This window comes from Misgurnus anguillicaudatus, chromosome 4 (genome assembly GCF_027580225.2).
Source record: "Misgurnus anguillicaudatus chromosome 4, ASM2758022v2, whole genome shotgun sequence".
NCBI classification, from domain to species: Eukaryota; Metazoa; Chordata; class Actinopteri; order Cypriniformes; family Cobitidae; genus Misgurnus; species Misgurnus anguillicaudatus.
The window spans coordinates 28,628,847-28,652,638 of record NC_073340.2 but is presented as its reverse complement, the minus strand read 5'-3'; the positions used below and the strand labels follow the sequence as shown (position 1 = coordinate 28,652,638).

The window sequence follows — 23,792 nt, the reverse complement described above, 5'->3', positions numbered from 1 at the left end:
AAAACTACTTAGAACACTTCCTAAGGCTGCATCGAAAAGTAACTTTGAGTCTGCTGCCGTGTTGGATAAACAAAACAGCTTCGGTGTGTCGCATAGACGTTGTCATCGTCTTGCTGTCCCCTCTCGTTCTGTGATTGGTTCCCTATTTCAGGGGCATAGAAGATCCATAGTTTCCATGTTAGACTTGCAGCGTGAATACATTTGCGTGCAAGGCAGCATGGGGAAACCAAGGCTAGGGCTTTACACTTTTCTTACTGATATTATATTAGCACCAGTTTATCAGGAAGTGACGATTTTGCACTCTTCAACTCACTGCTTTATTCGCAAATGTTTAATGCAATATTACAATTATGCGCATAAGTTTAATACACAACTTTAGATTAAAACATAGCTTTTGAACAATACTTCTATAGCATTTACTACTCTTAGTTCATGTTATTTTTAGCATTTAATAATACATTTTTAATTAATGATTTTAATTAATGATTTTAAATAAAAAAACATTAGTTAATTAATGCACCATAAACTTAAACAATTGTATTGGCATTAACTAACATAAACAAAGATTAATAAAGGCTGAAAAATTTTATTGTTCGTTAATGTTAGCAAATGCATTTACTTATCTTAACAAAATATGTTTAGTTTTTTTGTTTCCATTCGATTCAAGCTATATTTTCTTAGTTTATTGCAGAGCTATTTAGTTGTCAAGCATATACATTGGATTTGATTTTTATCACCTTTGCACTAGTAAAATACAAATATTGCACTGGGATACGGTATTGACAGATATTGACTCAATATTAAATGACTTTGAGATGGGGGGGCACAAAAAACTTGTTTGCAGTTTACCTCACAAAGCACAAAAGTCCTGAAGATTTAAGGCTGTCAGTTATTAATTTGTTCTTTCTATTAATAATAGTTGGGTGTGTGTATTTTACCTGAGGCTTTGGAATTACATTTGCATAACAGTGTGTATATAATTGTCAAGAGGTGCCAAAATATCCTGTTTGTTTCTCGGTTGCTTAAAAACATTTTGTTGAAACTATGCCTCATATTCTCAAAACAGTAAACACAAATCCGTAACATCTCACCAAATTCCCCAAACATCCTGTTTTCATGTCAAAATTAAGCTCTACACTTAAAACCATTTACTCTTATTGAAAAACCAAAATTTTCCCTTATACATCACACACAAGCTTTCAAAAACACCCACATTACAACATCCCAACTAACACAAATACGTTACTGTTACGTAACATCGACGTAATATGATGACCAGACTTAAATCGTGGCAACGTACCGAGTTACGTCGTGGCGACCGGCAGAGGTGTCGAGTAACGAAGTACAAATACTTCATTACCTTACTTAAGTAGAAATTTGGGGTATCTATACTTTACTGGAGTAATTATTTATCAGACAACTTTTTACTTCTAATATTGTGCATCACATTAAGGTCAGTTCACATTCACAAGCCTTAAAAGTAAACCACACTTACTGATTAGCATTGAATTTGCATATGAGTAGGCTAGTTATTAGCATATACAAAACAATAAATTTCTTTAGCATAGATATCTTTACAATGCTTCAAAACGCAATGCAGCACAATGTAATTTAAACAACTGTTACATGATATAAATTTGTACATTGTTCAGGGTTTCCTGCAGCACTTTGCAGTTCGGGTGGCCCGCCTAAGCTGGGAAACCCTACTGCCTTAACTAGGTCGTCGAGAGGCTGTGCTGTATCGTGAATAAGTAACGGCTGAAGGGCTTGACGCGAAGCTGAGTTTTCAATTTAATCATTTTAGTATTTAATTTAATAATTTTTAATCAATGTGAGAATAATGTGTTCATTCAACATTCAAACAAAACATGTTAATTCTACTTGATTAAAAGGGAAACCCTACCGCCTTAACTAGGTCATCCAAAAATAAAAAAATAAATATGATTTTGCTGCACAAAATGCCGTCAATTGCATTTCTAAGAATAGCGCAAACGCCCTTCACACCACGAGCGGGCACGCGCGCCACACGGCCAAAATGAGAAAGATGTGGGTCAGACCGGACCGTCACTGTCTGGAGGATAACTAGCAGGGTCAAATGGGATCAAATAACTTGGAGCTTTATTATTTCGCAGTTATTATTTATGCTATTATAGCAACGTTACACACTAACTAGGGTTTAAAAATGGGATCAGAAAGAACATGACCTTTAAATCTTTCCAGGTGTTTTCAATGATCTTTTTGCCAAAAGATGTGGTAAGTGAAACATACTAAGATGTGAAATAACAAATACAAACGTGAAATAAACAGTTCTGTCTTTTTTACTACAAAAACTTGACGGGGCAGTTTCGCAGACAGGGATTAGACTAGTCCTAGACTAAAATAAATGTAAGACCTGTCCAAACTGAAAACAACTTGCACTGAACATATCTTAAAATACATCAGTGCCCTTTGTTTTGCCTCAAAATGCACACAAGTTATGTTTTTAGTAAGACGTGTTTGGTAAAACTAGTTATATTTCCTAACTAGTTATATTGCCTAGTCCTGGTTTAAGCTAATCCTTGTCCGAAAAACCACCCCAATAAGTCATTGTAATGGCTAAAAAAACATATAGTGAAGCTGTATCACCTACTAGAAAGCGAACATAAATAAGTACCATATTTTTTGGTCAATAAGCCGCGTTTCTTTTCATAACTTGGCTGGTGCTGCGTCTTATAGTCAGGTGCAAGTGTAAATCAGTATGAATTAATTTTTACATTTTTGAGGCAAGTGACATCATTACCGTTTATAGCTGCGAGAGTCCGCTTCTGTATTTTTGTAATTCAGAGAGTTCTGTAATGTGGAGTGCGAGTATGCGAACTTCATGCTAGTTGGCTTGTTTGGTTAATTTAGCCTATTCAACCTTCCAGGTAAGTTCTGATTACTGTTTGTTCTTGTTTCATGTAAATTTAGTGTGTCTTTCAACAGGTAGCCCTTGTTTTTTTTCCCACTTCTTATGTTTTGTATATCAAGATTAATAGCACATTGTAATTGTCTCTTGACTTAAACTATGTTATTTTCAAGTAGTATGTAGTTTTATGACCTCATAGAGACTGCATGGAAAATGTGTTTTTTTAAGAAATGTGTGTCACACCCTGCAGCACATCACATTTTAAGAAAAAACAGGCAGAAATGTGATTATAACATTTTACATAGCGATCTCTCTCTCTCTTCCTCATACGTTTATTTTTTAGAGGGAGAGGATAGAGGAGTGAATGATCTCCTAGCAGCTGTTGTTCATCTCACAATAGGGCTGCCTCTCAAGCACCTCTATGTGTGACTGTACCTGTTAGCTGAGTTGTTAAACTGAGCTGAACTCAGTCCAACTTTCATTGCTTGACAGAAGTTTTCCTTAAGGTATGATACATTTTTAATTGTATTTAAATGTCATTTTTGTAGTTCTTTGTGAGTGTAAAGAGGAAGCTGTTGTTGAACATACGCATGGTTACAGTTACAAAGTTGTTGTATCACTGTCTTTATTATGGAAAACATGGGTATTTATAACTAAAAACTAGGTAAAAGCTTCTTTTAAAGGTGGACTTATAGTGTAGTCATCTTCAGACATTACTCATGGTCTACTCTGAGCTCCAGAAAGCAAAATAAAAGTTTTTTTCACAAAGACCTTTTCAGGCAAGTGTCATTCTTGTCATTCCACATTTGTACAAAAAGAACAGATTTTAGATAATTCTGCATGTGAATAAAGACTAACATTAAGGGTTTAATTAAAAGCAACTTACAAAAATGAGAAAAGCAACAGAGCAAGTTGTTTTATGGAGGCAATAATATAAAAAAGTGCAAAGTTTATTTCAGTGAAGAAAGTTTCAATGGTGAATCTTTTTTTCACACTCACTCAATACAATTGTTTTCATATAACAGTTCAATGTGAATTTAATTAAAAAAGATTTGATTTACAATAGATATTTATGTTGAACAAGTACATGTGACTTTGTAAGCCTTTGAGAAATGTTCCTAACAATGACTTTTAATCATGCACCTTTCTCCTAACCTACACTGAAAAAAATGTTATGTTGAATTTTATTATGACAAGAAGATGCACACAATTAATTTATCTAACTCCAGATATATATTTTTAAGTTGAGTGTACTTATAATTTATCAATTGAGTGTACTTATATTTTATATGTAATTTCAGATTAATTACATTCATAATTATTTTGAGTAGAATTTGCTCAATTTTTTATGTTCAGTCCACTAAAATTAATTATGTGCAAACAAATCAATTTAATGGTTTAATTTCTACATACTAAAATTAAGATAATCCAATCGTTTTTTAAATCTCTTATTCTATTTAACTTTTCACATTTAACTGCCACATTATGTTGAGCAAGTAAGAAGAGACTCAATAGATCTCAGTACTGGCATAAGCACAGTTATTGCATACATCATGATTTTTATCGTGCCGCCTATTGTCTATACACAAGCACCACTCTTCTGAATGATGGAAACCACAAAACTCAAAACAGAAACAGAAACTCTTCTAAATCTCAAAGATAATTTAACCCGAAACACTAACAAGTCTTTCTTTTTTGTTAAAAACACAAAAAATAGCGTTTAATTTCAAATTTTACTCTCCAAATGCAGTCCCATGCAAAGCATGCTGGGAAGTACAAGCACACTGCCTAGTTAGTTACACTGTAAAACCCGGCAAGTTCAGAGTACTCAAAAATTTTGTTGAAACTGATTACATAATTTTTTTTAAGTAAACCAACATCAAAAATTTTAAGTAAAGATAACGTAAAAAAAATTCAGTTAACCCAAACTTAAAAGTTTATGCTTCATTTTATTAAATCTTAAAGTACAATATACTTAAAACTAATGTTTATTATAAGGACTGTTTAACACATATATATATATATATATATATATATATATATATATATATATATATATATATATATTGTATAACGTACTTAAAACCTCTTTTACCAATACATTTTGTTCACAAGTCACAGAAACAGATCATGTGACTCATGAAAATTTAAGACAAGTGAAAGTGTGTTGAGACTGAACTCAGTGCAGACTTTCACTCAGTCATAGTTTATATGATAAAGCAACATATATCCGACCTACAGCCTAAGCCCAGGCACTACACTTCTGAACAATGGTAACCACAAAACTAAAAATAGCAAACTCTTCTAAATCTCCAACATAAATAAATGTTTAACACTATTGAGTCTCTCTTTTTACTAAAAAACACATAAAATAGCACTTAATTTCAAAAAATGCTCTCGTATTGCAGGCTCATGCAAAGCATGCTGGGAACTGGAACCTCCTCAACCAATCGTGTTGATTTAACTTTAAACTGAAGTAAATTTGCAGTGCCAGACTCTTTCTTAGCTTACCTGGCAACTTGAACTCATCACAACCACCAAAAGTTTGTACACTGAAAAAAATGATTAATTGAATTTAATAAATTTTTTTAAGGTAAGTGGTTGCAATCAATTTATTTAAGCTACATTTAAACAAAAGTTTTATATTTTATTTTACGTTACTAATCTTTTTTGTTTAAATGTAGCTTAAATAAATTGATTGCAACCACTTACCTTAAAAAAATTGATTAAATTCAATGAATCATTTTTTTCAGTGTAATTATTTGCAGTGTTTGTTACAGTGAGGCAGTGGTATTGAAATTACTCCGTTTGGAAGTAATAAATACATTTTTTGAGTTCTTTGACTCATTTTATTTGAGTTTGTGGAACTTAAAATGGCGAACTTGTTGAAAACACATAAAAATTTTAAGTTCAATAAACTTTTTCACAGTTTTGAGTTCAGTTCACTCATTTTAAATGAGTACATTGTACTGTTGGGGTTTACAGTGTATATTTACTTAAATAATTCAAGTAGTTTCAACACAAAATTTCCTTCTTACAAATTTGGGTGGATTTTACATAGTAAAATTAAGTGACATTTACTTAATAATTTGTTAATTTAGAATTAACTTAAATTTTTGTGTTATTTTTACTTTTTACATTTTTTAATAGAATTTAATAATTTCTTTTAAGTTAAATTTACTAAGGCACAGAATCATTTTTTTCAGTGTATATATTTAGTGCCTTGCACTTCTTTCCCATTCTTTTTGTCTTTCGCTTGTTCATTCTTCTTCCAATCTTGAAGTTGGCTTGACACTACTTATTAACATCACAAACCAGGAGTAAAGCCCCTCTTTCTGTTTTTTCTGACCTTTTTAATTAAAGCAGGATTATACTACTTACAATCTTATTTTTTTCTCTTTAAAGGTGCAGTGTGTAAATTTTAGCGACATCTAGTGGTGAGGTTGCGAATTGCAACCAACGGTGTAGTCCACTGCTCACCCCTTGCTTTTGAAACACAGAGAAGCTACGGTAGCTGCCACCGGACAAACATGTCATCGTCGGAGACAACAAAAAATTGTCCGTTAAGGGCTTCTGTAGAAAAATGGCGGCACAAAATGGTGACTTCCATGTAAGAGGACCATCTTTGTATGTAGATAAAAAGGTCTCGTTCTAAGGTAATAAAAACATAACGGTTCATTATGAAAGGTCTTTGTACACCCCTGATAATATAGTTTTGTATATTATCTTGCATTTCTGTCAAGAGATCCTTCTAAAAATTACACACTGCACCTTTAAGAGAACTTCTGTGGTGCAAGATTGTAAAAAATGATTATGTGCCTTAGTAAATTTAACTTACAAAAAATGAGTAAATTCTATAAAAAAACCTTTGTTAAAAGTAAAAATAACACAAAAATGTAAGTAATTCTAAATGAACACATTATTGAGTCCTACTGTATACGGGTGAATATAACTAACTAGGCATGCGGTGACACGATAAAAACCATGATGTGTTAATGAGCAGTACCTGTGCTTATGCCAGTACTGAGACGTACTGAGTCTCTTCTTACTTGCTCAACATGATGTGACATATAATAGTTAAAATCTTTTTAAAAATGTTTTGGCAACAATATTATACATGCAATTTTTAAGTAAACATCTCATATTTTTTCCAGTGTAATATAAATTTACTTCGTAAACTTAAAGGTGTAGAAGAGGATTTTCTCGAATTTTAGAACAGAACCGCCTTATTCACTTTTTTAAAAAAGGCAATTGCGCAACACTCCTGATTGACAACTAGAAGGACCAATAGTCTTGATGATCCACCAGGAAAAAGAAAACCCTCTGCAATACCTTAAAGTAAATGCTACTTATTGGTTTTTGTTAATTATACTCAGCTTTTCTAAGTAAATTCTACTTAATTATGCAAGTGTTAAATTTACTTGAAAAACCTGAATGCAAAAACTTGCAAAAGAGAACCTAAGTAAATTTTACTTATTTTTTTCAGTGCAGTGTGAAAATCTTGCACTGAAAATTTTGATTTTAATTTGATCTTGAGAAGCACTTTAAAATTTCATCAAAACCCCCAAACCCTCCTCACAAGGTGATCAGGTGTACAGCAATTTGGGATCAAGGAAAGAGTTACAATGAGGGTCCAGCTTCTCCAGAGACTGCTGCTGCGTTTCGTAGCTGTGGTGGGAATCGGATATTTGACATCATTTGTAGTGTTCATGGCACTGCATATTCAAACGCCATCGGAAGAACCAACCAACTTCCTCATAAAACACTACAGGTAGAGCTCTACTCATAATACTTTAACATGCAGTATGCAATAAATGTTTGCTTTTTTAACATGTTTATGAACAACATTGGAAAGCTGATAGCCATCTTAAAGGAATAGTCTACTCATTTTCAATATTAAAATATGTTATTACCTAAACTAAGAATTGTTGATACATCCCTCTATCATCTGTGTGCGTGCACGTAAGCGCTGGAGCGCGCTGCTACACTTCGATAGCATTTAGCTTAGCCCCATTCATTCAATGGTACCATTTAGAGATAAAGTAAGAAGTGACCAAACACATCAACGTTTTTCCTATTTAAGACGAGTAGTTATACGAGCAAGTTTGGTGGTACAAAATAAAACGTCGCGCTTTTCCAAGCGGATTTAAAAGAGGAGCTACATTTTATGGCGTAATAGCACTTTTGGGAGTACTTCGACTCGGCGCAGTAACACCCTCCCTCTCCCATTATGAGAGTGAGAAGGGGAGCGGACTTTTCAGGCGAGTCGAAGTACTCCCAAAAGTGCTATTACGCCATAAAATATAGTTCCTCTTTTAAATCCGCTTAGAAAAGCGCTACGTTTTATTTTGTACCACCAAACTTCTTAGTTAAAGTAATAATATATTTTAATATTGAAAATGAGTAGACTATTCCTTTAATAGTTTCTGATTTAATTTAAGTTTGCCTGCTCCAATTGCAATAGGCGTTATTTGGTAATTTGTGAATAAGGAAGTGGTAGACGAATTACACAAATCATGTACTTGAGAAAAAGTAAGAATACCCAGGGTAAAATATGAATGGGCACGCCCTATTCCTCATGCCACGCCCCATTTATTTCCAACCTTATGGCACGCCCATTGCTCCAGCCTGCAGTTATGCAGCTACCCTGTCTCAATTGACTTGCAAACCAAGTTGTTTTAATGTTGCATTTTTTAGGGTGTATGAATGTTAAGTGGAATTATAATGAGGTGACACCCATTGGTTTCGTTCTTGTTAATTTCAGTCAAGCAAAGAAATTCTCGGGCTCGGTTTTAGGGTCTTACACTACGCGAGATTGAGAGCGAGAGACAAATCCATATGCAGAAGATTTATTAGCAGGCACGTGCACACAAAGATATCAAAGGGGGTTTGAGCACCTGCCATTTTTATTCCTGGAGAGAAAGTGCCCTTTTTTCTGGGGTGCTTTTTTATTTTTGAAAAATAATATATATTCCTGTTTCTGTTTGCGCACAGCTTCCCTGTCAAACAAGTATATTTATTGAAGAATAGTATATCTAAATATCAGGTCAGGAGTTCTGAAGCTTCCTCTCTCTCTCTCTCTCTCTCTCTCTCTCTCTCTCTCTCTCTCTCTCTCTCTCTCTCTCTCTCTCTCTCTCTCTCTCTCTCTCTCTCTCTCTCTCTCTCTCTCTCTCTCTCTCTCTCTCTCTCTCTCTCTCTCTCTCCCCTTGCGTCTCTGTGCAGCGGTGCCGGCGCACATCGGCCCACTTATTACATGGCTCCCTACCAAATAAATAATTAATTTTATCACAAAATATTGATTTAAAGGGGAGTTTATTGATTTAAACCTGATTGTATTGCTTCCGCTAAAGAAAATAGTATGCTCCGATGGACTTCTAATTTGCATACCGAACATCCCCAGTTAATGACTTACATCAATAAGTCTTTTCCCCTTAAATTTAGACATCTAAATTGGGGAGTAGAAATAATTTAGCATTAAAAATAATTGTTAAGTTGGTGTGTTTTTGTATTTTGCAATCATTTTTGCAGTGATTTTTTCAGCAAAGTGTTGATTTTAAAGTATTATGTATCCTGATAATACCTAAATAATTAAAATGATGTACAGGAGTGCCTTGTGCAAAAATAAACTAATTATAAGTAAAACACGCCCCTCTGCCAGAATTGATTTAATGACAGCCAAACATTTGGTTCTGTGCACCTGAAATGCTCCGATAATTCATCCACACAATGGCATTAATTGATGTGTTACAATCCGGAGTCCGGTTTGCAGAATTTGCAGTGTTATTTTACATATACCCATTGCTACAGGGCAGGCCCAGGTCACTCTCCCACTTCTTTCTGTAACTTTTTACTTTCCCACTTCGACATCTTGATTTCCCGCTGAGACTGAGAACGCGGGCTCACTGACGGCGTTCGTCAAGCCATCAACACAAAAGTCTTGTTCAACTTCATGCGGTGCCGCTAGAACTGTCAAATTTGCCGTGAGAGTGAAACGAAATTACACTTCGTATCATTTCTCGAATCGTTCTCGCGGTACTTTGATGTTAACATGCTTGAACAAATAGAGGAAAGTTTTGTTAGAGCCACAAAACCACAGTTTCCACTTGTGGAAGTCAAAACTCAACGCAAAAGGTTTGTTTACATGTTCTGCATATTGAGTTGGAATAAAGTATTTTTTAACAGAAAATGACATGATTTTTAATGTTTAATGAATCATACAGTTTGCTTTCTGTTCTGTCTTTCCTGCTTACATGTTGTATTACAATGAAAACAACATCCACAACAGTTTGAAGTATCAACTGTCTCCTGAAAATGAAGATTTCATTACTGAAGATCAACTGTCTTATGAAATTGAACAGATTATTATTAAAAAACTAAGGCAGAATTTGATCAACAAACTATCTTCTCACAATAAATCGGACATTACTGAAGATCTAGAGCGGAATTCAGTCGATAAACCATCTTCTGACAATGAAACAGACATTACTGAAGATCAAGAGCGGAATTCAGTCAATCAATCAGATCTTCCAGATCCATCAACCTCAAAATACACACAACCTCACATTACAAATCTAAACACAAAGCCTTCCAGGACAGTGCCAGAAAATGGGACAGAAATGGCCATTACAGTAAAACCCACTATGGCAGAATTTTTTGGTGACCAGTATGCTGTGGATGATGTTCCTTCACAAACAGTAAGTGTCAGTTAGTGTCTACTGTAGTGTTATAATGGGTTTATAGTGAAACGCACAAGCTTGCATTTAAAACGTTTCATTTAGATTTCAAAATGCATAGAGGCTCTTTGCCAGCCAAGAAAGTGTCAGTACGATAAATGCAATTGGAGAACTTCCAAGTAAATCATATTTAATTATAACACAACATGACATTAGATCAAACAATAGCATGAATTTGAGGCGGGACTATTAGATAAGACAGAAAGTATACTTCTGATTGAAATAAAAAAGGCGAAAGCTAAATTTTAAAAAGGTTGTTTTAATATGCTTAAACTTGTGAAGGAACACAAAGAAATGTAGACACACAACAGGGCCAGTAACTTAGACATTTATTAAAATGATATCATATGAAATTGATCAGAAATCATGTTTAACTGGAGTGAAAATATCGTCACTATGGCAAATGACTTAATCAACTTGAAAGTAAGGAGTTAAATGATAAAAATAATGTTGAAATAAAATAATACTAGCCAAGAAAGTTGAATAGTAAATTCAAGCTGAATACATTAAAAATGTATGTGCAACAAGAATATTTGCTACCTCAAATTTGAATTAAAAGTGTAATTTCAAGTCATTTTAACTTTTACATTTTTTTATTTTATACTTGTGATGAATTGCTTTAACTTGCTGAAGTTGAAATAGTTTACCTTAATTCAGCTTTTACACTGTAAAAAGTTACATCAACCTAAAAAGTTACTTAATTTGTAACACCTAAAAATGTTACATTTTAAAACCTAAAGTGAAATTTTAAGTTGAATAAACTTACATTTTTAGGTGTTACCACTTGAAGTTATTTTTATAGTTGATTCCAATTTTTTATTTTTTACGTTGTAGTGTCAGCAACTCATAACTAGTCAAAATTTTGCAAGTGACTAGAAAAGCCAATTTGATTCTATTTGAAAATCCAAAGCAACAAATATTTTTTACTGTATGTTAGCATTTCCTAAATGACTACCTGCATTTAAAGATGTGTTCCCACTTTAAAACCTCAGCTATTTTATGTAAAATATCTAAATTCTGCTTTTAATTGTCCTTAAATGTTGCAGTGATTTTGAACCGGGCACAAATTAATTTAGTGATTTTCAAATGGGCAAATGGGTTAGTATGCCATATATATACTTTCTCTTTTTGCCATCAGGCATCATGCCACTCCACGGATGACCACGCAGTGTGGCGTGTTGACCTACATTCACAGAACCTGGGTTACCTGCGTAACCCTCCGTTCTATTCCATATCGGTCAACACGCCACAGTATGGGTCAACAGTGTACCAAATAAAGTTACGAGGGGGAAGTAGCGGGGAACCTTTCAGTAGAAAAATTACAAAAGACAGATATTCACTTCACACAGGTCTTTATTGAAAACCAGATCAAACAAATCACCAGGTGTCGAACACCTTGTAGAAACTGAAAATAAAAAGGCCACAGACAAAATCACAGTTGGCTCCCAGTCTGTAGGACAGAGGCAGCTAGAGCAGAGGCCACATTGAGGCGGTAAAACCGTCCAAATGTCAGTGAAGACCTCCAGCCAGCTGCAGTACAGATGTCTTCCAAAGAAGTCCCCTTAAACAAGGCCGAAGAGGCTGCCATCCCCCGGGTGGAGTGAGCCACAACGCCTGTAGGTAAGGCCAGCCCCTTCTTACTATAGGCCAATTCAATAGTCTTCACCACCCAGTGAGCCAGGCGCTGTTTAGAGACTGCCTGACCACGGTTTGACCCCCTATAACACAAAAACAGCTGATCTGTTCATCTGACATCCGCAGTGCGATCGACATAGGCCCGCAGTGCCCGGACAGGGCAAACAAGGTGCAACCTAGCAGTATCAGGAGAGTCATGGGGAGGAGGGTGAAAGGGATCCAGAATCAAAGGCCTTGAAACAAAAGATCGCGGGAGAACCTTGGGCAAAAAAGCCGGGTTTGGCAAGAGGGAGATGGGAGAACCGCTTTCCCCAAGCTGCAGACATGCCGGATGGACTGACAAGGCATGCAGTTCACTGAACCGTCTAGCCAATGTGATGGCTAGGAGGAACACTGTCTTAAGCATAAGGCACTCCAAATCCACCTCAGACAATGGTTCAAAGGGAGCCTGTGACACTGCTTCCAATACTACCTGTAGATCCCAGGAAGGGACCATACAGGAACGCAATGGACATAGCCTCCCCACTCCTTTGAGGAACTGGCTAACAAGAGGCTGTGAGCCCACTGACAACCCATTCAAAGCATCATGGCCATTTGATATGGCTGCCACATATCCCCTTAAGGTAGATTCCTTCAGACCATCTTCTAAAAGCGACTGAAGAAAAGACAAGATAACAGGCACACCACATGAGACTGGGTCCACACCACTGGGATGACACCAGCAAACAAAACTCTCCCACCTCCCAGCATAGAGTGCCCTGGTGGAGGGTCCCCTTGCTGCCTGCAAGGAGGTAAAGACATTCTTGTCCAGATTGCCTGGCTGACTCCGTGTAATGGCCAAAATGCAGTCTGAGTAAGCCTGGGTTTGGGTGGCAAAGCTGTCCCCGACCCTGTGCATATCCCGCCTGAGGGGAATAGACCACTGAGATCTTGCAAGCAGAGCCACCAGATCTGGCATCCATGACCGATTTGGCCAGTCTGGTGCCACAAGCAGCACCCTGGCTTGCAACCTCCGTATCTTGGCAAGCACTGCTGGGAGTAACGGAAACAGAGGGAAGGCATAGAGGAGGACTTGAGGCCACTCGTTGGCTAGGGCATCTATCCCCAACATCCCTTTGAGACCTGTCATGGAGTACCAAAGAGGGCTGTGCGTAGTTTCCTGAGATGCAAACAGGTCTACTGACGCCTGTCTATACCTCGCCCAGATCTCCTGCACAATGACTGGGTGCAGCCGCCATTCTCATGGCCTTGCCCCCCCCCCCGGACAGAAGGTCTGCTGCCACAATGTCCACTCCTGTCAGATAGACGGCCCGCAAGGACAGGTTGTGCGCATGAGCCCACCGAAGGAGTTCGTAAGCCCTCTGATGGAGGGACACAGAACGTATCCCGCCCTGGTGGTTGCTGTACGACACCACCGTCGAACTGTCTGTCCGAACCGGATCATTCTCGGGGTACTTTGACATCATTCGGCGGTCGGTTCTTGCAGCGCCACACGAAGTCGAACAAGCCTAATGTGTGTGACATCGTTGCTGTAAAGCAAGTTGTGATTCTCGCGAGATTTGTCAGGGGCGGTTCTCTCAAGCTTGCATTGCTGGTTTTGCTAGCGGGTCCTCCCTGAGCTTCAACAGGAGGATGAGACTTTGTTTACCGCCGAAATAACTTTGAAGCTGTTATATTAAGGTAAAATAACTGCATAGTGTGTTTTTAAGGAATGTTTACGACCATCCTGCCTTCATAAGATAGTGAGGGGGGTTTGAAAGGATGATAAGCAGAAATAGTGCGAGCCAATCAAAAGCCCTCTTCTTTTCTGCTTTGGCACGAAGGTCAGCCATAAAAGAGTCAGAGCAGCCTTATCTGATTGACTGGACACTTGTTTATGTCAACCCACCAAAATCCACTCCAAATGTAGCAATTGGGGAGGGGTCTGGAATGTTTGTTGTACGCTGTTAAATACAATGTGCTCACTAAACTCACTAAATGGGAAAATGTTTATAGGTTTCTTTATTGTTATTTTCAGGACTGTCCAAACAATATCAGAAAGCGTGTACTTCAGACCAACTTCTCTGAGATGTTTCTACAAACAATTCCAGTCCTGCAGTGGGCAAAGCATTTTACTCCAGAAGAGTACCAGCGATTGAAACGTTATGAGGAAGGTCATGGTTGGGCAAATGTTTCTGTCGATGGTTTGTGTTGTCGTAATTTAACAATTAAAGTCAGATTCCTTAACCAAGAGTTTGTTTTAATTGTTTTTATATTGCTAATTTACATAATACAACTTTAATACAAAAGCTTTTTGTAGACCTCGTACTTCAGATATTAACACTTTAAAGAACAAAAAACTTTTTTTGAAAATCAGTTACTAATAATAATAATAATAATAATAATAATAAATGAAAGTATTATTAATTGTGTTACTTGAGCACTGTAGTTTTAAAATATAATTATTAGGGTTTAAGTTTATTTTGTGTCTTCACAGTGTTGAATAGCTCACTGGGGATTTTAAACACATCCGCAAATCGGTTAATGTTTGACGACTGGGAGCAAAGGAAAAGCAGATCGCAGTGCATCCGCTGTGCCGTGGTGGGAAACGGAGGAATACTGAATGGATCGAAAAAAGGCAAAGAGATTGATGAGCATGATTATGTGTTCAGGTAAGGGAGACTATAACCTTTTTTTTTTCAAGAAAGGTGAAAAATAACAAAAAATTTGTAGTACAATACGTTTGCACACACCCCCTTACATAAAAAGGTCAATTTTTTATTAAATCATTTAAAAATTATAATATAAATCATAAGTCATACACTGTAAAAAGTGAACTTTCACTTTGTGAAAATTTAAGGTTAAAAAAAATACTTCATTTGGTAAATCCTAGAATATCTACACATCTGAACTTAAAATGGAGGATAATTATTAAGTAATATATAGCCTATAATTGTGTCATCATCTGTTTTCTTCTTTAACTGCTTAAAAATGAGACAGATCTCTTAGTTTGTTAAAATCCTGTACATTAATGTAAAGCCCTAATGCTTCTCTCTTCCATCTTTAGAGTAAATGGTGCGATTTTAAAGGGGTTTGAGGAGGATGTGGGATCTCGAACATCTTTTTATACATTCTCAACAAACACCATGCGAAACTCCATGAATAATTATGGTCGATTGGGCTTCAGGGGACCACCAGTATCCAATGTAAACAGTGGTGTCCAGCTAGACCACCTTTCAGTTTGACATTAATTCTGGAGTTCTCCAACAGAAATATATTTATATATTCATTATTAATAATTTGCTCTCACCAACTCTTTATTTCCCTCTGTACAGGAGACCAGATACATTTTTTTGCCAGATCAAGACCGAGACTACATTCTTATTAGAGCGGCCGCCACACATACAGTCATTGAAAAAGGCCCTGAGCGCAGCAAAATGTAAATATTAAGGTTTTTTTCTTTATATAGATACTCTGTATGTCCTTATACTGTACAGTTTTAGTCTCCTCCAAACAGGTACAACTCTCATTGCTTTATCTGTTTTGTTCTTTAATAGTCACTTTTTAATGTGTTAGTTGTGTTGCAGATTATTATGTTTTTAACAGGGTTTCCCGCAGAAAATTTGTGAGTTAAGGTGGTAGGGTAATTGGGCAGGTGCTCTGTGCCGGGGGCGGGACAATCAAGGGGGGGGTACACGTCATGATGAAAACATGTTTATTTAAAACACTCAAATAAAACTTCATTTTGAAGAAACTATGATAGAAAATAAACATATACTAGATTATTAATGAAATAAATGTTTTTAACAGATACCTCTAACGCATACATGGGCAATATACGGCCCGGGGGCCAGATCCGGCCCGCATAGTGCTTCAATCCGGCCCCCGCGATGCGCTCGCAATTTGGATGAAACAAAATAAAAAAATTAAAAAAGAAATAATAATCATAAATCATCTTCTCATGTCTTGTGTGCTCGTATGGTGTGTGTGTTATAATTGTTTGCACGTGGGCATATCCTGTAGTATGAATGACAGTTGAACAATATGCAGGGTAGGAAATGAATCCTTGAAAGTAAATCCAGTTATTGTAATGTTAAAGTAGCCTAGGTCAGACACAGGCCTAGCAAAAATAAATATTAGGCCTTGAAATAGGCTGATAAAGCCAAAGTAACTGAAGAGTAGTCCAGTGGTTTTCGAACTGGGGGCCGGGGGCCCCAGGGGGGCCGTGAGATGGTGCCAGGGGGGCCCTAGTTTTATGACTTTTTATGAAATACATTAATATATCATGAATTTTTTTTTTTTTTTTTTTGGATTACCTAATTAAGGCGGTAGGGTTTTCCAGCTTAGGCGGGCTGCCCCAACTGCAAAGTGCTGCAGGAAACCCTGTTTAAATGTAATTTTAATCTTTTTCAGACCACCTAAATTCTTTGGTGAAAATGTGACGGTGGAAAGCTTCAAAATGTACCACCCGGATTTTATCCGTTATCTTAGAAACAGGTGAGCATGTTGTATCAGTATGTATTGAGTTTAATGGTCAGTGCATGGTCTGGATAATGTACACTAAGAGATTAATGTATATTAAGCTGTTCATTAAAGGGACAGTAAGTAGGGTTTTAAGTGTTTTATTAATCAAAATCAATGTCTTTATTCAGAAATATGTTCTCATTGGTATCAAATGACCTCTGCCAGTGATCTGACATTTCTTTGTAAGCTTAGAATTTCTCCTCTTACATTGAACGGGTAAGTCCAAGGAGGCTTCCATGTCGTTCTGCCATACTGATAAACTATAATAGCAGACAGGGACAAAAAGCACTAGCCTACCAACGCGTTTTCGTTCAGAACACGTGAACTAGCTGAAACGGACAGAGATTAGTGATTACGTAACGGCTACCGTAGTTGCAACACACATTTGGAAAAGCGAGGCGCTAGGGAGCAATATTCGTTTGAATGCAAAATACTACTTATTGTCCCTTTAAGATGAAGTCGCATTTTAAAAACTACATTTTGTCTATATTCACTTTTTTGTATGTAATACAGCAGCAAGTTTAATTCTTTTCTTTTCTTCAGGTTCTTGCATTCAAGCCGTTTGAAAACATATGCCAAAAAGTTTTACAGACCAACCACAGGAGCGGTGATGCTCCTGGCTGCTCTTCATACGTGTGATGAGGTTAGCTTTTGTTGGCGAAATGCGTCTTAAAGGGATAATTCACTCAAAAATGAAAATAATGTCATTAATGACTCATCTTCATGTCGTTCCAAATTTGTAAGACCTCCGTTCATCTTCGGAACACAGTTAAAGATGTTTTAGATTTAGTCAGAGAGCTTTCTGACCCTTCATTGAAAATTGTATATATGTCAATGAATGTGTTGAAGCATCGAAGATACATTTTGGTCCAAAAATAACAAAAATTATGACTTTATTCAGCATTGTCCGGTTCGGTTGTAAAGCGTGTGCATGAGACTAAAGTCATGAGACGTCAGCCGCATCACTGCAGTCACGTGACTTTAGTTTCATCCATGCTCTTCATAACAGCACCAAAAGAGAAGACAAAGCTGAATAAAGTCTTAATTTTTAATATTTGGACCAAATTGTATTTTCGATGTTTCAACACATTCTAACTGACCCACTGATGTCAACACATTACAAATTGCTTTTATATAGATTAGTGGTCTATACATACATTTTAAATATACTGTCTGAAATGAGTCTACATTTACAATAATTTAATAATTAATAGCAAGATTTATGGGTGTTTAATGACGTGACGATGTAAGGGGGGGGGGGGATTTATAAGTGCGTTTAGTTGATAAAACACTTCAGCATAGGATACACTTGTGTATCCTCGCTCATGACTCCTCAGAAAGCCTCCTAACTCCTCGTTCCTCGCGGTGCAATTAAAGAATTGAGATGTCCTTCAAGATGGCGGAGTTTGATCGGTTTCCGGGTCGTAGGATGTAGGAGTGAGGGGACAAGGAAGCATATTGAGAAGCACCCAATGCATCCTTGATATCAAGAACACATCCGGGTATTCTCAAATTTAGTTCTTGACAATTAGAATTGAACTTCGACGGTTAGTGATGCATAGAGCGAAACAACAAGGACGCAAGATCGCTGAAGAACGCATACTGAGAAACAGCCAAGTACATACTAAAGACTCACCTAACTGGCTGTGTTGAAGTCATGTGACTCTGAATTAACATACCACGATGACCATAAATTCTGTTTACAATAGTGCATTATCTTTCAAGTGTGTAATTATTTTGTGTTATTGCCAGGTTGATGCATACGGGTATATGACTCCAAACTGGACTTCATTCTCGGACCACTACTATGACAAAAAGAGAAAGCCTGTCATTTTTTATGCCAATCATGACATGCAAATGGAGATGAGGTTGTGGAAGCAGTTGCATGAAGCCGGACTAATAAATCTCTTCACACGTTACTGAGAATGCTGATCTTTGTACAAGGTGTTTATTTAAACTAAAAAGAGTGTCATTTGGCCACAGGATAAACTTGTTCTTCTTTTCAAACCTTTATTTGGGATCTCTGCTTCAAAAGGTGAAGATGAAACCTTGTTTAGTTGTTTCATGGGGAACTGATATGTGCCTTATCTCAGTAAATGATCTATGTGAAAGACACAGAATCAACCAAAGAGGTTATTTTAAAATGATTTTTATAAGATGTCCATTTTTATTGTGGTATATGAATGTAAGCATTTGTAGATGGTCTGTCCATAATGTCCTTGTTGCGTTGTGGGGAGATCTACATATGTAGGGTTTTCTGTTTTAAGGAGGACTTAGACTATTTAAGCATTAAAGTGCAATATCCGAAATTCATTAAACAAGCTGTTTGAATTGAAATATGAATTGTTTTGATCTGTTCTGCTCGGTTTGGTTACACTGTAAAAAAAATGTTGCACCCCTAAATTGTTTATTAAAATTATGTGTCATTTCAACTTCATTTTTTTATTTTGGGCAGTAAAGAATTAATATAACTTATGTTAAAATAAGTTAAAACAATGTATAAACATTTGTAAATATAACTTTAAATCACAAAATGTTTTTTTTTTAACAATTTTGTTTTTTACTTTAATTCTTTAAAAATAGGTTTAAAAAATTTAACTTACGGTACTGAGTTACAGCAACTGGTCAAAATGTGAAACAGTAAGTTATAATGACTTTAAAGGCCAATTTGATTGTACTTAAAAATGTAAGGCGACAAAATAGTTTTTTATACAGTGTCTCATACTATCTTTTGACTGTAACTGACTTCAACACTTTACTACCAAATCATTTTTAAACTATTACTTCTGGTTGCTTTTAACAGGTTTAGGGATTTAACTTTTTCACTTTTATATGAAGGAGTAAATCATTTTTGGTAACAGATACAACCTCACAAATGATCAGACAATAAAAGATGATACGAACATGACAGTGTGGTATATTTAAAGCTGTGTTTAAAAAATAAATCTTTTGAACATGTGTTGTTGATTATAAAATTTGTGTTTTTTTTCTTAATCTGCTGTGGATTTTTCAATCAAAGACTATCTTAAACATTTTGGGGTGATTTCCTAGGCCTAGGACTGGGCCTTAGTTTGATTAGGAAATATAACTAGTTTTAACAAACATGCCGTACTAAAAACATTACTTCTGTGCATTTTCAGGCAAAACAATTGGCACTGATGTATTTTAAGATGTCAGTGCAAGATTTTTTCAGTTTGTACAGCTCTTACATTAATTGTACCTGTCCAAGATTAGACTACTGTAGGTCCAGGACTTAACATGGGTAAAAAATCCCATGTGTAGTTAAGATAAAAAATAAAAGTTGAAATGACTTGTACAGTAAATCCAAGTTGATTATACTTTAAGTGCAAAAAAGTTTTCAATGTTTTGCCTACCTTATGAGAATTAAAGGGCAGGCAAACAAGGCAAAGTAATATAATATTCGGTCATTATCAAAAGTGCCACGACTAGCTGTCACAAAAAGTTTCAGCTGCCTCAATAAGTCACTGGCAGCTCAGTCTGTGACCGAAAGTGCAACCCTTATGAAAATTAACCATGGTTTTACTACAGTTAAAACCCAAAAAACATGGTTACTGTAGTAAAACCATGGTAACCACAAAATAACCATAGTTTTGACAACAATGGTTTTCAAAAACCATAGTTAAATCATGGTTAGTGTAATAAAACCATGGTTTTGCTGATAGTAATCAATACACACACACACACAAAAAAAAACATGGTTACTTATACCACAATAATGGTTCATTTTCATAAGGGAAGAATCACACAGACCAAAACAAACTGGATACAACATAGTTTTTCAGAGAAACAGAAACGTGAACTTGACATGTTTCCTATATATTATAGTATTTTTTATTCAAAAAGTCAAAAACCTACATACAGCTCTGTGAATTATTTGGTGTGATGTCACCACGATTCCTATCCTATACTGCCATCATGTGTTGAAACGTTTAGTTGCAGTGCCCTGCTAAAAAAAAAACAATAGACACCATCACAGAAATTCTATTGGTTTTATTGTTTTATTGGGAATTTTATTGGTTCTGTAACGTGAGGCTTCGGTATGTGGTGGTAGATCACTCTTTAACACAATAAACAGCAGACGGGAGACGGAAGACTTTCTCAAACGGCACCTCTTTACTGAACACCGTCAACAACAACAACACTTCCTCTTCAACCCCTTACGTCACCCCCACTAACCAATCAGAGGCTAGAACGTAGACTGATATAAATCAGTAAAGGAATCAGAGAGGCAGATTCGGCAGAATATCCTAACTGCATTAAATACTTAAACATATATAAATAATTAACTAAACATTGTAACTATACTTTCATTAAATTAACTCAAATATGCATCATATTAAATAAGCATTACAAATATGAAATATGAAATTCACTTCTAAACTTTACATTTCCCCCCCCACAAAAGAAACGTCCCCGTTTCTCATCAAATAAATATGGAACTGTTAACTACAATAACAAAGCAACAGTGTCACTCAAGAACGTAGTTCTGAAGATATCTGGGAGGTACCACGGAACGTTTCCCAGGGCGTAGCACAGAACTAAGAGCTGGAGGAGAGGAAGAGGAGACAATGTCAAACTGGCATACTGGGCCACATGGGGGGGCAGAACCAGACTGAGCCAAGGAGATTGGAATGGGGGCTGTGGCCGGGATTGTGAATGGCCAGTAGGAAGAACCACTGAGGGGGTACTGCGGCAGCCAGATAAAGTGCAGCTGTTTGTGGCTGTGATCTTTGAAGGTCTAAAGGGCAAGGCACCTGACAATGCCGTCACACGAGGAAGTTGAGACTGCAAAGAGCCACATGCAGATGTCTCATGTCCCCGATCTGGCACTGGAGCATGATAGGGTCTGAGACGGTTGTAGTGGACAATCTGGGATTTATCAGACTGATCCAAGAGGTAGTGAATTCTGTATGTCACTCCAGGAGACTCCACATCAGATCCAAGGCACTCTAATATTTCAAAGGGGCCTCTCCAGTGAGGAGCGAGTTTTTGTTTTGCTGTAGTGGGGTCATTCAACCAGACAAGATCTCCTGGAACATAGGGAGTGTGCCTAACACTCTTGTCATACTGTTGCTTCTGCTGATTGTGAGCACAATCTCGGTTCCATGCCGCAGAACCGAAAGCGGACTGAAGTTTCTGCATCAATTTAACTGCATAGTCAGCAGGAGAACCCGTAAAAGACGAAGATGGTGTACCGCTAGGTAACAGCATGTTGACAGGCATCCTGGCTTCATGACCATGTGTGAGGAAAAATGGTGTGAAACCCATCGTAGAGTGTGGGTTGGTATTGTAAGCCAAAGCAACTTGGTTGAGGCAGTCATCCCATTCCCCAGGCTGCTGGAGAAGTGTCTTGGCTAACTGATCAATAAGTGTCCTGTTAAACCTCTCAATCATGCCGTCACATTGTGGATGATATGGGCTGGTTCGTGTTTTCTGCACGCCCAGCAGGTCACACAAATGTTTCACCAGGTCAGATTCAAACTGACGTCCCTGATCTGTGTGAAGCATTTCCGGGATGCCATGTTCACAAATGAAGTTTTCAAACAGACATTTTGGCACTGTTAGGGAACGCTGATCTGGAATGGCATAAAGGTTGACATACTTAGAGAAGTAATCTTGGACAACAAGCACATACCTGTTGCCACGACTCGTGATGGGGAGCTCCAGTATGTCAGCAGCAACCTTTTGAAATGGCTCAGTAGCAACAATTGTTTTCATTGGAGCTCTCTGATGAGGTGTGGGACTGCGTCTAGCGTCACATGGAGTACACTGCTTACACCACATCTTGATGTTGCGTGACATAAAGGGCCAGTAACACAGCTGTTGAGCACGTTTCAGGACCTTATCAGCCGATAAATGACCAGTTACAGGATTTCCATGCAACAGCTGCAGAACAGTGTCTTTCAAGGCATGAGGGACAATCAGTTGATGGACCACTGATGCTGTGGGTGGGTTGAAAACTTTACGGCAGAGTACACCATTATGAAAAATTAGTCTGTAGAACTCATGCCAAAGTACTTTCTCATCAAGTGTGCATTTTTTCATGCGCCAGTATCGTGGTTTCTGTCCCTTAACAGTCCAGCTAATAACCTCTGACAGTATGGAGTCTCACTGTTGTTCCTTCTTAAAATCTTCTTCAGAAAACTGAAGCACAAATGTGGAGAAGACAGACTGTGGAACGCACTGTGAGGAGGCTGGAGGAAGCTGCGGTCCAGTCAGGTTACACCCAACTGACTTAGTGGCAGTACTGCAGAGGTTGTGATGTACAAAACTGCCCGGACTAGACAGACTTACAGGACTAGAATGTGTCTTCTCAGATGGTGAATTACCAAGAGCACTGGAGGAGACGCTCTGCTCAGTTTGTCCGATGTCAGCAGGGCGACGTGACATTGCATCTGCATTGAGGTGACTGTGGCCATCCTTGTGAATTACAGTCCATTCAAAAGGATCAAGTTCAAGAGCCCAGCGTGCACGACGGCCAGTTCTATCATTGTCGATGGGTATTTTTCTGAGACCCAGGAGAGGTTTGTGGTCAGTAACAATAACAAAGGGCTGTTTGTAAAGGTAGTGGCGGAAATGTCGCACGGCCCAGACAATGGCCCAGAGTTCTCTGTCATATGTTGACCATTTTCTTTCTGCTTTTGTAAGAACATGGCTAGCATACGCGACCACTTTTTCTTGATTTCCTTGTCTCTGAGCAAGCACAGCACCAATAGCAGAGCCTGAAGCATCTGTGCAAAGGGAGAATGGCACCGAAAGTCAGGAAATGCCACCACTGGAGCGTTTGTGAGGGCATGTTTCAGGTAAGTGAAGGCATCCTGACATTGAGAAGTCCACTGAAAAGGTGCATTCTTCTCTGTGAGTGCATGTAAGGGGACACTGTGATGTGCAAAGCTTCAGATGAACTTGCGGTAATATGAACAAAGTCCCAGAAAGGCTCTTACTTCTGTAGCTGACCATGGGGTAGGCCAGTTTTGAACACTTTTCACATTATGCGGGTCTGGCTGAATACC

General features: G+C 37.3%; 1 protein-coding gene across 2 annotated transcripts in view; it reads left to right on the top strand.

Annotated features, from left to right (window-relative positions):
- The window catches only part of LOC129421129 (alpha-N-acetylgalactosaminide alpha-2,6-sialyltransferase 2-like), a 64,093-nt gene extending 44,426 nt beyond the window's left edge, over positions 1–19,667 (top strand). Inside the window, exons 1-9 of one of the 2 annotated variants that reach the window (XM_055176445.2) lie at positions 7,284–7,658; positions 10,173–10,581; positions 14,273–14,438; positions 14,732–14,906; positions 15,302–15,440; positions 15,570–15,673; positions 16,648–16,731; positions 17,302–17,401; positions 18,511–19,667. In XM_055176445.2, coding sequence (XP_055032420.2) covers positions 7,513–7,658; positions 10,173–10,581; positions 14,273–14,438; positions 14,732–14,906; positions 15,302–15,440; positions 15,570–15,673; positions 16,648–16,731; positions 17,302–17,401; positions 18,511–18,681 — 1,494 coding nt within the window. In that variant the 5' untranslated portion in view covers positions 7,284–7,512 and the 3' untranslated portion in view covers positions 18,682–19,667. Of the gene's footprint in view, positions 1–7,283; positions 7,659–10,172; positions 10,582–14,272; positions 14,439–14,731; positions 14,907–15,301; positions 15,441–15,569; positions 15,674–16,647; positions 16,732–17,301; positions 17,402–18,510 lie in introns of those variants that run through there. The other variant, XM_073867126.1, reaches the window with a different exon arrangement.
- The last annotated feature ends 4,125 nt before the right edge of the window (positions 19,668–23,792 follow it).